Source organism: Colobus angolensis, unplaced genomic scaffold (genome assembly GCF_000951035.1).
Source record: "Colobus angolensis palliatus isolate OR3802 unplaced genomic scaffold, Cang.pa_1.0 Scaffold79, whole genome shotgun sequence".
Taxonomy (NCBI): domain Eukaryota; kingdom Metazoa; phylum Chordata; class Mammalia; order Primates; family Cercopithecidae; genus Colobus; species Colobus angolensis.
Window position 1 is genome coordinate 6,743,665 of NW_012121709.1, and position 13,952 is coordinate 6,757,616.

The 13,952-nt window shown below is 45.1% G+C and overlaps 1 protein-coding gene across 1 annotated transcript in view; it reads left to right on the forward strand.

The window, feature by feature from the left end:
- Positions 1–13,952, forward strand: part of SUDS3 (suppressor of defective silencing 3 homolog (S. cerevisiae)) — a 41,323-nt gene that overhangs the window by 4,868 nt on the left and 22,503 nt on the right. Inside the window, exons 3-6 of the mRNA XM_011928716.1 lie at positions 2,516–2,571; positions 4,311–4,382; positions 8,467–8,486; positions 9,723–9,879. Coding sequence (XP_011784106.1) covers positions 2,516–2,571; positions 4,311–4,382; positions 8,467–8,486; positions 9,723–9,879 — 305 coding nt within the window. The remainder of the gene's footprint in view (positions 1–2,515; positions 2,572–4,310; positions 4,383–8,466; positions 8,487–9,722; positions 9,880–13,952) is intronic.

Here is a 13,952-nt window from a genome sequence, read left to right on the forward strand (position 1 = left end):
GAGTGCAGTGGCCCGATCTCAGCTCACTGCAAGCTCCGCCTCCCGGGTTTACGCCATTCTCCTGCCTCAGCCTCCCGAGTAGCTGGGACTACAGGTACCCACCATCATACCTAGCTAATTTTTGTATTTTTAGTAGAGACGGGGTTTCACCATGTTGGCCAGGCTGGTCTTGAACTCCTGACCTCAGGTGATCTGCCTGCCTTAGCCTCCCGTCGTGTTGAGATTACAGGTCTGAGCCATCGTGCTGGGCCACTTGTTTTTTGAGACAGGATCTTGCTTTGTTGCCTGGGCTGGAGTGCAGTGGCATGGTAGCAGCTCACTGCATTCTCAGCCTCCGAGGCTCAATCCATTGATCCTCCCACCTCAGCCTTCCAAATAGCTGGGACAACAGGCACGTGCCACCATGCCCAGCTGATTTTTAGAATTTTTAGTAGAAATAAGATCTCACTATGTTGCTCAGGCTGGTCTCGAATGCCTGAGCTCAAGCATTTCTCCTGTTTCGGCCTCCTGGAGTGCTAGGATTACAAGAATGACCCAATATGCCCAGCCTTTTTTTTTCTTTCTTTTTTAAGAGACGGGGTCTTGCTCTGTTGCCCAGGCTGGAGTGCAATGGCACAGTCATGGCTCAGTGCAGCCTCAGACTTCTGAGCTCAAGTGATCCTCCTGCCTCAGCCTTCCAAGTAGCCAGGACTACAGGCACATGTCACCATGCCTGGCTGATTTTTTAATTTTTTGTGGAGATGGGGTCTTGTGATGTTGCCCAGGCTGGTTTCAAACTCCTGGCCTCAAGTGATCGTCCTACCTTGGCCTAAGAAGGATTACTTTAATAATTCATTTGATCCTTCTCACAGTTTCATTTCTGAAGCTGTGCTTGCTTTTTATTCTCTTCAAGCAAAAAACTTGGTTTACCTTGACCATTTGAGAGGTATTTTTACATACCTGTTCTTTTCCTCATGCACGATCTCCATGAATGTGAATTTTTTACTGCTGTTGCTTACTTCTTCAATCTGTCAGTATTGACATACTCAGAATTCAAAGGTATTGACTGGCGCTCTCAAAGTGGAAAATAGCTTGGGTTTCTGAATACTTGTACATGGTTTACTCATTTATTCCCTCTCCTGTACTTGATAGGTTTCAACATTTTGAGATAATCTTTTGATTGTGCCCCTTAGTGTTTTTTTTTTTTTTTTGAGTGGGGTCTTGCTCTGTCGCCCAGGCTGGAGTGCAGTGGCATGATCTCAGCTCACTGCAACCTCCACCTCCTGGGTTCAAGCTATTCTTCTGCCTCAGCCTCCCGAGTAGCTGGGATTACAGGCGCCCACCACCACGTCTGGCTAATTTTTTTTTTTTGGTAGAGACAGGGTTTCACCATGATGGTCAGGTTGGTCTCGAACTCCTGACCTCAAGTGATCCACCCGCCTTGGCCTCCTAAAGTGCTGGGATTACAGGTGTGAGCCACCTCGCCTGGCCTCTCTTAGTATTTGATGATATAGAAAATAATTTCGGTTAAAATGGAATGCCTTGTGTAATTCAAGGTGAACGTTGAAAGTACGTCAGAATTTGCCCTAAGAGTCAGACATGTGTGAGTCTCAAATTCTGCCTACTACTCTCCTCCCCTTACAGAGGGCTAGGTTGTATTTGCAGCCCTTATTTGAGCACTAAAAACGTTATCACGCCCATGTGCTCACTTCGGCAGCACATATACCAAAAGGTTATTGTGCTTGTTATATGTTGGACAGTGTTCTTTCAGATCACAAATCTTGTTTTTATCACTGTTAAATTGGGGGTGTTTTTCAGGTAGAAGCAGAAATATTTGCTGAAATGTGATTGATATGTGGAACCCGCCTTCAGGCCGACTTGCTGAAGTTATGACTGCCTATAATCCATTAGGTGTGAGAGGAAAAAACTAGCATACCAAATGCTTTTGCTTTGTGTATGCTATGTGTTCCCATCCAGCTGGGGCTGCAAGTAAATGCTGCCGTTTAACTTTTCTTTCTGAATTACTGTTATTTCTCTGATCCTAAAAGAGCAGTGCTTGAAAAAATGACGTGAAGGTTTATTAACTTAGTTCTTACACTGCTAAGCCTATCTGCATAGAAAACATGCTGAAGGCATAATGTTACTCCCTTGTAACTTACAATTTAATTGTAGAGTCGATGTAAGAGTTGTGTTTCATGCCATTTCTACATTGTGTGTGTTCTTGCCTGTTTATCATTGTCACTTATTTATTAAAATCTGCTATTGTTGCAAGTTTTAGACGAGTTCTCTAAAGGTGAGATAACATGGGAGAATCTACAAAATTAGAATAAGATTGAGGAACGCTGGGTTCTTGTTCCTTTCTGATCCCTGTGGCTGCTGATGCATTTTAAGCCAGCAAGCAGACTTTACTTTCCTGTCTTCCTTAAAGGGACATTAATGACCTTCCCATAATAGCCCAGCTAATTTCTGTGAGTAGGTTATTTTGGAATTGAGTATTGAATGTTTTTATCTGTTAGTGTGACTTTTTTTTTAATAGGATGTATCAGGACAAACTGGCTTCTCTCAAGAGGCAGTTGCAACAACTACAAGAAGGTTGGTGTGTGATTGAAACCTGCATTTCTAAATATGCTTCTTAATATTACAAACCCGTGTAATCTGTGTATTTCACTTATCTGTGGGAGCTATTTAAAACGTGGTCTGGCTGATCTTAGCTATTCAGTACATTTTGCTATCAGTAAAGTGGTGATTTTCAAACTCCTGGATTTTGAAAAATTTATTTCCAATATGTATGAGATTCTTTCTTCAAATGATATCTCACTTGGAACTCTCAGTGGAACACGAATTGAACGCCACTGTGCCTAAAGCTAGATATTTTTAGGAGAGACATTGTTATCAAAGAATAAAGTTCTACTCTTTTTTCTAAACCAAATGTTTATGACCTGTGCATTATTCACACTATTTTCTCCTTTTTGCTTGTTAAATTAAAAGTATATTGTATTTTGTCAAATGCCGCTGGCTGCTAAAGGCAGTGCAATGTCAGAGTTACGGGTGCAGGCTCTGGAGTTTTGTGAGGGGTTGGAATCCCCGTTTCGCTGCTTCTAGTAATGTGACCTTGGGCACACCAGTTTCTCTTGTTTCATCTGTTTTCTGATCTGGAAAATGAGGAAAGTGAGAGTAGTTGTGATTATGCACAAGGAGCATCTAGCATAGCAGTGTGCACGCTGCGAGGTCCTGGGGACAGTTAGCTGTGGCAGTGAGCTCTTCGGTTTCATATCGTGGAGTCCCCTTGTCAGTGAAAAAGCTTTTGCTTTTTCTTTGCTTTTTTTTTTTTTTCCCCCCGAGGCTGAGTTTCGCTTTTGTCACCCAGGCTGGAGTGCAGAGGCACGATCTCGGGTCACTGCAACCTCTACCTTCTGGGTTCAAGTGATTCTCCTGCATCAGCTTCCCAAGTAGCTGGGATTACAGACACCCACCACCAGGCCCGGCTGATTTCTTGTATTTTTAGTAGAGACAGGGTTTCACCACGTTGGCCAGGCTGGTCTTGAACTCCCGACCTCAGGTGATCCGCCCACCTCGGCCTCCCAAAGTGCTGGGATTACAGGCATGAGCCACCATGCCTGGCCTGAAACTGCTTTTTTCTAGTATGTGCTTTTATTGCTTGTGAGTGATCCACAGCCTTGGACTAGCCCAAGGTTGGGCATTATAATCGGAAACACTTCCTCCACAAGATGTGCACCGCATCATTAACTGTTTTGTGGGAAGAGCAATGGAATGAATAGCGATTTGGTTAGAATCTATACCTGATCTGTTTAATGTTGTCACTAGTCACATGTGACTGTTTAAATGTAGTTAATAATTTAGTTTTTCAGTTCCACTAGCTACATTTCAAGTGCTAAAATAGCCACAAATGGTTAGTGGCTGCCATATTGGACATTGCAAATATAAAACACTTACACCATTGCAGAAGGTTCTACTGGAGAGCATTGATCTAGACTTTACTGAAGGAGAATGAACCTTTTCCAGTAAAGGAAGGCCTGTTGATTCAGACTGTTGCAGAAACTGATCAGAACAGTGTGGAGATGTTGGCACTGTTCCACTCCCCCTCACTCACTGCAGACCCTTGATCCACTGGGTTGGGTGGACTTTAAATAGGCCCCTAGTGGTTTCTGCTGTGTGCCTTGGTTAAGAACCAGAGTTAACTCTGCTGAGGTGTGTCTTCCTTTGGTGTTACTGGAACAGTCAGTGTTGATGCTACAGAATAATTTTAGGAAACAAAATGTAGGGCAGATTGATATTCACAATAATTTTATTTTTTAAATGTTCGAAATCAGGTACATTACAGGAATATCAGAAGAGAATGAAAAAACTAGATCAGCAGTACAAAGAGAGGATACGGAATGCAGGTAAGGCTCCTTTAAATGGAAATGAATCATCTTTAAATGTTCGACTGTTTGCCGATCATCAGAGTAATGTAGCCGTAAGAGCTATTCTCCAAAACGTATCCCAGATGTTCTGTCAGGGAGAGTTTTCGAAAAAGAGACTTCCAAACTGTGGTTATGGAAAGTGGTTTCATCTTTTGCTAAGGAACGGCCCAGTAGTGGAGGGTGTCTGAGGAGGCTCCTTGCAGTTAGGTTGTTCTCTCTGGTACCCCGAGAGTGGTCTTGCACCTGCAACTCTTGCTCATGGCTGCGTGGCTGGCCTGGTGTACAATCAGAAGTGCGGCTGAGGAAAAGGATTGTAGGTGGTTTTTGTCCCATTTTAAGTTTGTTTCTCTTGGTATTCTGTGCTAGGATTGGGGAGGGTCCTCTTGTTATTTTCCCCAAGTATTGTTTCTATAAGAATTTAGAGAAAAGGCACACTTTTGATTAGTTGCATACAGTAAATGTATTCATTCAACAAAAATGAATTAAGCACCTGCTACATCTAAGCACTGTGAGCAGTGTAAAGTCATGTAACGCATTGCTTTGACTTGAGGAAACTTGGTGTTTCATTGACAAAAGATACCACACGTGTAAAGTTAAGGAAGACCGAGTTAAAGAACCATGCAGAAAGTAAGATGTGACAACTGTTTAAAGTGTGTAAACATGAATTCCTGAGATTACAGGAAATCTCGTGTATGTGTTGAGTTTTTAACGCTCATTATCGCCCAGCAGTTTGGGTGCCAGCAGAGTCCTTGTTCCTGCGATGGTAGAGTAATGATGGGTTTTAGAATGAGGGTGGGGTGCCATTCCTTATGCTGCCATCATCTTTCATTCTGGGCCAGTGACTCTCCAACCCTTTACTATCTCTCCTCAGTGAGAAGCTGCCCAGTGCATACCAACAGATAGAAAAGGGCTGAAGTGTGTGTGGGTGCTGAGAAAGTAGAGCCCCAGCTATTAGCTCTCTACCTTTCCACCTCCTGCCTCTCCCTGCTGTTACCCCCATTCTACTCTGAGTTCCTGAAGCTCCTCCTTGAGATGTCTTGAAAATCCTCAACTGCTTGCTCTTCCTAGACTTTCCCTTTAGCAGATGAAGAAGGTGGCATTTGTGGAAAGAGGTGGTCTTAGGTTCAGATCCTGCCTCACTTTAGATATGATCCTTTAAGCAGAATATTTGCTCTTGAAACCTCAATTTCCCCATCTATAGAGGGGAATATTAATACCTCATGGAATTGGCATAAGATGGAAATAAGGAAAGAAAATGGATGTGAGTCATATTTCTGAAGTTAGAACAGCAGAGTGAGTATTGAGTTGTTTTTCTTCATTCTGCTCAGACTCTCAATCATGTCCTCGCGTGTTCTTTCTGTCTTTTTTTTTTCTTTTGAGACAGAGTCTTACTCTCGCCCAGGCTGGAGTGTGGTGGTGCTGTCTCAGCTCACTGCAACGTCTGCCTCCCGGGTTCAAGGGATTCTCGTGCCTCAGCCTCCCGAGTTGCTGGAATTACAGGCGCCTGCCACCACAACTGGCTAATTTTGTAATTTTAGTAGAGATAGGATTTCACCGTGTTGGCCAGGCTGGTCTCGAACTCCTGACCTCAGGTGATCCGCCTAGCTCGCCTTGGCCTCCCAAAGTGTTGGGATTACAGGCATGAGCCAGTGTGCCCGGCCCTCGTGTATTCTTTCACATTTCTCTCTCCTAGGTAAAAATGCAGAAGAGCTCCTCAATCAGTCACGACTTGAGCTTTAAAAAGCACATTCTTTGCAGAGATGATCCACCTGCTTTAGTGGTGTCTGGCTGCTTTAACTAAAACAACTGCCACCTCTAAGTGCTAATTGTCATTTTAACTTGTTGGTGCGAGGCATGATTTCTCGGAATGGCACAGGACTCCAGCTGTCTGGCCCACTTGTGCATGGTACAGGTCTGAAGTTGTTACAGGAATGATCATGTTGGGTTGGGTGTGCCTGGGTTCCTATGCCCAGCAATTCCCAGTGCCAAAGTGGGTAGTATTTTGGGGGCTAAACAAATAATGAGTGGCTTGTCCCTTTCCTCAATTAATTTTCTCTGTCAACAGCTATTAATCAACATCTGGGCTTTTAATCTGGGGTTGCTGGAACTGTCAGCATTCTGTGGAGTTTGTATATGTGCTTTTTTCTGGGGAAGGGATTCATAGCATTTGCCAGGTTTACAAAGGGGCCCATGGTAGACTGAGAATAGCACCCCCGGAGAATCTTTGTGGACTGTATGCACAGCCCCGTGTCACCCAGGAAAGAGTAGAAGCCATGAAGCGGTTTTGCTTCAAGTTGTTGCGGGTTTGTAGACAGGTTTGTACTCTATTGTAAATCTGGTGGTGAGGGGAGCTGCTAGGTAATGGTTACTAATCATCCAGCACATGGTAGGTGTTACTAAGTTGTTGGGTGCTGTTAGATGGGTGCTTTAAGGCATCTGAAGGGCATGATGTGTGAAGAGTCAGCAGGAAAGGCCTTAGGAGGGGGCCGCATTCAGTCAAGAACTTAGGAATGGGAATAGGAGATGAGAGGGCATTGCGGGGGCAGACATCAGTGTGAGCAGAACTTGGCGACCTGACAGTGAAGCCCCAGGTGTGCCTGGAGCCTCTGTCCTGTGGATTATCTGTGAAGGTCCTTCCTTTCCACACATACTCTTCATATAGTGCTTTAAAAAGGGGGTCTTGGCCGGATGTAGTGGCTCACGCCTGTAATCCCAGCACTCTGGGAGCTGAGGCCGGTGGATCACCTGAGGTCAGGAGTTCAACACCAGCCTGGCCAACATGGTGAAACCCTGTCTCTACTAAAAATACAAAAATTAGCCAGGTGTGGTGGTTCATGCCTTTAATCCCAGCTACTTGGGAGGCTGAAGCAGTAGAATTGCTTGAACCCAGGAGGTGGAGGTTGCTGTGAGTCAAGATCATGCCACTGCACTCCAGCCTGGGTGACAGAGTGAGACTCTTTCTCAAAAAAACCATCCCCCAGGCTGCAGAACACTGGGCTGCCTCCCTTCACCCGACACCTGCCCCCCTGCCCTGTCCCAGTCTGTGGAAGAATTGTCTTCCACCAAACTGGTCCCTGGTGCCAAAAAGGTTGGGGACCACTGCTTTAAAACATCATATCCACTCTGTTTCTGGAGTAATTGCATTATTTCTTCTTGACCCATCCTGCTACTGTGGGGACTGTTGGCGGGTGGACTGAGTGAAAGAAGGGATAAGTTTATTTTGCCAGGGGAGTTTCGTTCCTGCTGCACGTTTTTTACCCTCAGGTGGAACTGCCACAGCTGGTATGTTCAGGGCCACATTTTTTTTTTTTTTGACCAGGTTTCGCCCTGTCACCCAGGCTGTAGTACAGTGGCACAATCTTGGCTCACTGCAACCTCTGCCACTCAGATTCAAGTGAGTCTCCTGCCTGCCTCAGCCTCTCGAGTAGTTGGGATTACAGGTGCCTGCCACCATGCCTGGCTAAGTTTTGTATTTTTTTTTTTTTTTTTTTTGAGACAGAGTCTCGCTCTGGTCACCCAGGCTGTAGTACAGTGGCACAATCTTGGCTCACTGCAACCTCTGCCACTCAGATTCAAGTGAGTCTCCTGCCTGCCTCAGCCTCTCGAGTAGTTGGGATTACAGGTGCCTGCCACCATGCCTGGCTAAGTTTTGTTTTTTTTTTTTTTTTTTTTTTTGAGACAGAGTCTCGCTCTGTCGCCCAGGCTGGAGTGCAGTGGTGTGATCTTGGCTTATTGCAACCTCTGCCTCTCAAGTGATTCTCCTGCCTCAGCCTCCCGAGTAGCTGGGATGACAGCCACGCGCCACCACACCCAGCTAAGTTTTGTATTTTTAGTAGAGAAGGGTTTCGCCATGTTGGCAGGCTGGCAAGGCCACATTTTAACTAGACTTGAGTACTTCATGCGTCCTTTTCCTTCGTATATATCAACATTTCGCTGATGAAAACTTTTGCTCAGTGTAACATGCTTTCAGAAAGCAATTACTGCTTCTAAATGAATGCTAACATCACTGTCTAGAAAGGTGGCACAGCCTAGCAAATCTAATTACACTTTTTATCTCTTGCAGAACTCTTCCTCCAGCTGGAAGTAAGTACCACCGATCTTCTGGGTTTGCAGGCCCTTTCTGAGACTGGAATCTTGCAGTCCTGATCTGGTGGCTTTTCCTTCTATCACCAAGTAGATAGTTTGGAAGCCTTCACCACTGTTCTGTTTGACTAAAGGACATTTGGTCTCAGCTCAGACATCCTGTCTGGTCATTTGTTGTTGAGCAGCCTCTGCTTATCACAGGGGAATAAGGAATACTCACCCCTCACTGCTTACTGACTTTTATCCCGCATTAGAGCTCTTTGGAAGTCTCTGAGTTATAACGGCCTAATGGTTTGATATTGGTCCTTGAAGCAGTTCAATTTCTGAATCGGCTCAGCAGTTCTGTTTTACAGCTGCAACTCTCTGGGCCAGTAAAAAAAGACAGATTTCTAATTTTTCCTTTCATTCTATGGACACCTGAGTGCTGATTCTGTGTCAGACTCTTATGCTGTGATCCAGAGATGAGGGCCTGTATCTTTAGTGATGTACTGCTCCCAGGGTGGCTAGCGTGTGTGTGGGGGTTACTTTTGGAGAAAGTCGTGGTTTTTCGGAGCCACATCATTGGAACCCACTTTCGTTAAATCAGTTTGATGCCCATAGTCACGCAGCTGGAAGGATCACGTGATCGAGCCTGAAGGTATCCTCAAGTGAGCTACACACATCCCTAGCCCACCACAGGTCCCGATGTCACTCACCACAATGGTGAGATTTGAAAAGCAAAGGCATATACAACTTTTGTCTTAGTATAATATCAATATTTGTGTACTTTGGGGTTCAGACACTTACTAAATGATGTTCCATTCTTTTGTCTTGCTGTATCGGAAATAATAGTAACTTATGCTATCTGGCCTCAATATCTTGTGATTATTTTTTGAATATACACAATGTAGAATCTCCTATTTCCCTTTGAAGCTGTAACTTTATGAGTGATTATTTACTCCCTTTGAGAAATGTGTTTTAGTATAAAATATAGGATGTGGAAGAGAGAAAAATATCTGAGTAGCAAGTGAAGTGTACTCTAAATAAGCGAAAGTCATGTGGGTCTGATTGTACACATTCATTGGAGGGCTTACTCTCAGACACGCCGTGACTGCGAGTGTGTGTGAGAGGGAAACTCTGTGTGTCATGTTTCTAGCAAAGGTGTTTTCTTTGCTGTTGAGGACAGGGCTAGACTTTGAGTTGGAGCCATGGCTTCCAGGGCCGTGTACTCCCAGCCTGTGTTTCTCTTTTGCTCAGACTGAACAAGTGGAACGAAATTACATTAAAGAAAAGAAGGCAGCAGTGAAAGAATTTGAAGACAAGAAGGTTGAGCTGAAAGAGAACCTGATTGCTGAGCTAGAAGAAAAGAAGAAGATGATTGAAAACGAAAAGCTGACAATGGAACTGACTGGAGGTAGGAAAGCCCGATGGGGTGGGATCCTGGGGGTCCTGAGCGGGGCTGTGAAGGGCTGTTCCAGTTACTTTTGTCTTACATCTCAAGAGCAGAGCAAGGTGGAGAGTGGGTTTTGACCTTATAGATGAGAGTTCCTCCTCCACCTTCTGTTGGCTGTGTGACCTTGGTCAAGCTGCTTAACTTCTCTGAGTCTATTTTCTCATCTATGAAATGGGGCTGATCATACTCTCTCACAGGATTGTGGTTAGACATATGAGTGCCTAGTACAGTGTCCTGTGCATAACAGATGTTCAATAGTTGCTAGACTTTTAATAGTAATGGCAAGCTCTGGCTTAGGCTCTACTTAATTCCTGGGTCCGCTGCCATTTGTATCTTGGTTATGTCCCCACATTGCTTACCCAAGTCCCCCGTGGTGATGGGAATCCCTCTGCTTTGTTTTTTTCCAGTCTGCTTTAATTACAGAAGAGGTATTGTCTTCCTTTGACCTAGATGTAAGAACAAAAGCTTTTGGCTCTATCTTCTGTGCTATTAGATCTCTCCTGCCAGGTGTTACTGTGAACATTTCAGAAAGACTTGATATGATTCCAACAGGATAGCTGAACTGAACTATTTTCCCATGAAGGTAGGAAAGTTACATGAGACTCAGAGCCAATCCCTTTCTAACCTTCTAGGATTTAGTAATCCACATATGGGAACTCAGCAGGTTGTAGGCAGGTTTCAGGGAGAAACAATATGGGCCGACTCTTCTGTTGCCATATGTAGACTGATGATTCCTAGAAGGATATAGGGAATTGGCTTGAACTCGCTATTTTGGAACTTGGCAAATACTGCAAGGCCTCAGTGGTGAGTTTGTCACTTGGATATGGAGGTGGCATGCCTTTCTGTACATCCCCAAATTTAACTCTTACAATTCAGAAAGTGCTGGGGCTCTGGCGTGTCTGATTTTAGCAGGGTTCCGTAGGAAATGCATGCAGTGTTTTTGTGGACGTTCTCAGGGCTGACTTTGAAATCAAAAGTAGCCAGTTAAGATCTTTGTTCCCCTCTGTATATTCCTGGTGTTGTGAACCAGCTTGGCCTTCTGACTGACACAGACTTCTGGCTCCAATCTTCATGGTACACTTAAGAGAATGTGGTTGTGCCTGAGGTGGGGTCTGACTTTTGAAAAATCTCTCCTCTGTTAGCTTCCTCGTAGAAAGACTTGGCAAAAGAAGTGAGCGCCTTGAAGCCCTCTGAAAGCAGCTCAGAAATGGTTTTTTTTGTGTGTGAGAATGGATGCCAAAACACAGCTTCAGGCAGTATAGTCTTATTCTTGTGGAAGTGCTTATTTAATTAGACCAGTAGCACCGTGGTACCTTGTCTGGTATCAGTCTGCCTGCCGGCTTTTGGACCTGCACACCATTTCCTTTGATAGTGCTGTGACTGGCATCGATGCCTCATCGCTGTCTGCTAGAGCCACCAGATGTTTGGGAGCCTTCATTAGGCTAGTGGGAAATATTATCCGTTTATAGCTGCTCTCTTTCCATCTGTGGGGAAGGGTATCATCACCTTACCTGTGATTTGGCATCCTAATTATTGACAAGCAATTGATATTGTTTGGCCAGGCAGTTTTACAGCCAGAATCTTAACTGGGACGGGAGGCATCCTCAGTGACTTGAGGCTGAGCCTGCCAAGGTAGAAAAGACAAATAAATGCAGGGAAATCATTTGTAACGCAATAAAATTGATTACAGAAGTGTTTAAAGCTAGCCATGGGCATTAAAGGTACGGATGTCCTTCCTCAAGCCATTTGGTACCCTTGGTATGGAAAGCACTGCCAAGGTAATGATGGAGTGTTGGAAGACAAGGCGCTGGAGCTAGAAGGGTAATTAGCATTTCCACAGATGGTGCTGCTATGGTGTTGGATTAAAGGCTTGATTTCATTCCTCTAATTGAGTGACTTAGTCCACCTTTGTGGATTGATGCCCATTATCATTGTTGCCCAGCTCTGCTCTGAAAAGATACTTTTTAAAGTCTCCGTTTTTGGTTCGACATGAACATCTCTTGAAAAGCAAAGTAGGCTAAGAGGCTGATGAGAAGCTTGGTCCAAATAACGCACCGGAAACGGGTGGATTTGGCGACCTGCTCATTCCCACCCTGACTTAAAGCGTTTATAAACCTCCATAGGAATTGGCAAGAGGTACTGTTTACCGCCCAAATCTCTTGTGGAAAACTTAGGGAAACTCGGTTGTTCAGGCAGAAATGAGTGATTGTACATAGAGAAGCTAGGATGAATTATAGTCAGTGCAGCGCAGCTTCAATGTGTTAGGTCAATAGGATCTTGATAAAATGCGAATTCTGTTTCAGGGGCTTTGGAGTGGAGGCTGAGATCCTGCATTTCTTTCTTTCTTTTTTTTTTTTTTTAGTTTTTTCTTTTTTTGGGACGAAGTCTCACTGTCGCCCAGGCTGGAGTGCAGTGGTGCAGTCTCAGCTCACTGCAACCTCCGCCTCCCATATTCAAGTGATTCTCCTGCCTCAGCCTCCCAGGTAGCTGGGATTACAGGCATACACCACCATGCGTAGCTAATTTTTGTATTTTTAGTAGAGACAGGGTTTCACCATGTTGGCCAGCTGGTCTCGAACTCCTGACCTCAGGTGATCCACCCGCCTCAGCCCCCCAAAGTGCTAGGATTATAGGTGTGAGCCACCGCGCCCAGCCGAGATCCTATATTTCTGACCACCTTCCCCAGGGGTCACTGCTCCTGCAGGCCAGAGCACACTTCAGTAGTGAGGTTATAGGTACACTTGCCTGAGGGTGAGATTTCTCTGAAGCAGAGGCCAAGACTACAAGTAATCCAAATATTCAGTGAGAACTTTATGAGCTTTAAAATGTGGGGAGCTTTACCATTTTTAATGTGTTTTTCTTTCTCTTACTCTTCTCTCCTTTCTTCCTGTAGCTCACTTCCTGCTACTTCCTTTTCTTTTGTAAGTTCTTGCTCACCAGGGGCGTCTTCCAATCCTTAGGCTTCCACAGTGAAAGCCACCTGTGACCCTAGTAAAGACTGTGAGTTTCCTTTAGAAGATGGTGGGTTCATAGGTGGTACCACGAGTCATAACAATGTCAGAATAGAAGTCTGTTTCCCAAGCACTTACACTGAGCCAAGCATCACGTAAAGATATTAGAGCTAACTTTGCAGGCTGATAGACCAGGGCTGAATCCTGGCACTGTCACAGATTCAATTCTGAGGTAGGATTTTCTCGTTTGGCCAGGGGATGATAGAACCTTCTGCAGAGGGTAGCTGTGACGTGAGATGAAATAATGCCTGTAAGTTGCTTCAGAAAGTAGCTGGTTCACAGAGTGAACACTCGGATTGGGAAGTTGTAACCTCACTGAGTTCCTGTAGCTCCCTTTGACCTTGGGGGTATTGCTTCTGATTTTATAGATGGCAGAGATGGCTCGGAGAAGTGGAGCCATTTGCTCACAGTCCCTCAGTGAGACGGATAGTGGTTAAGCCAGTGTGTGTCTGGCTCCAAGCATATTCTCTTCACCACCACTACTACTGACTCTCTGCAGATACCACAGATACATGTGGTGACACTAAGACTCACAATTAGGCTGATGGGTAAAGTCTGTGTCTTCTTGGAAGCTGTTTTCTGGTAGAAAGCTGACATAGCTTCCTTGACTTCCCCCAAGGTTATGTGGTGGTGAGATGGAGGGCCCCTAAATAAAGTTAACAATTTGACAGGCTCGTTTTTGACTCATTGATATATTTAAAGACAGGGTCTCCCTCCAATTGCCAAGGGTGGAGTGCAGTGGTGCCATCACGGCTCACTGCAGTTCGACTTCCTGGGCTCAGGTGATTCTCCTGCCTCAGCCTCCTGAATAGCTGGGATTACAGGCATGTGCCACCTTACCTGGCTCATTTTTGTGTATTATTTTTGAGACGGAGTCTCGCTCTGTCACCCAGGCTGGAGTGCAGTGGCGCGATCTCGGCTCACTGCAAGCGCTGCCTCCTGGGTTCGTGCCATTCTCCTGCCTCAGCCTCCCGAGTAGCTGGGACTACAGGCGCCCGCCACCTCGCCTGGCTAATTTTTTGT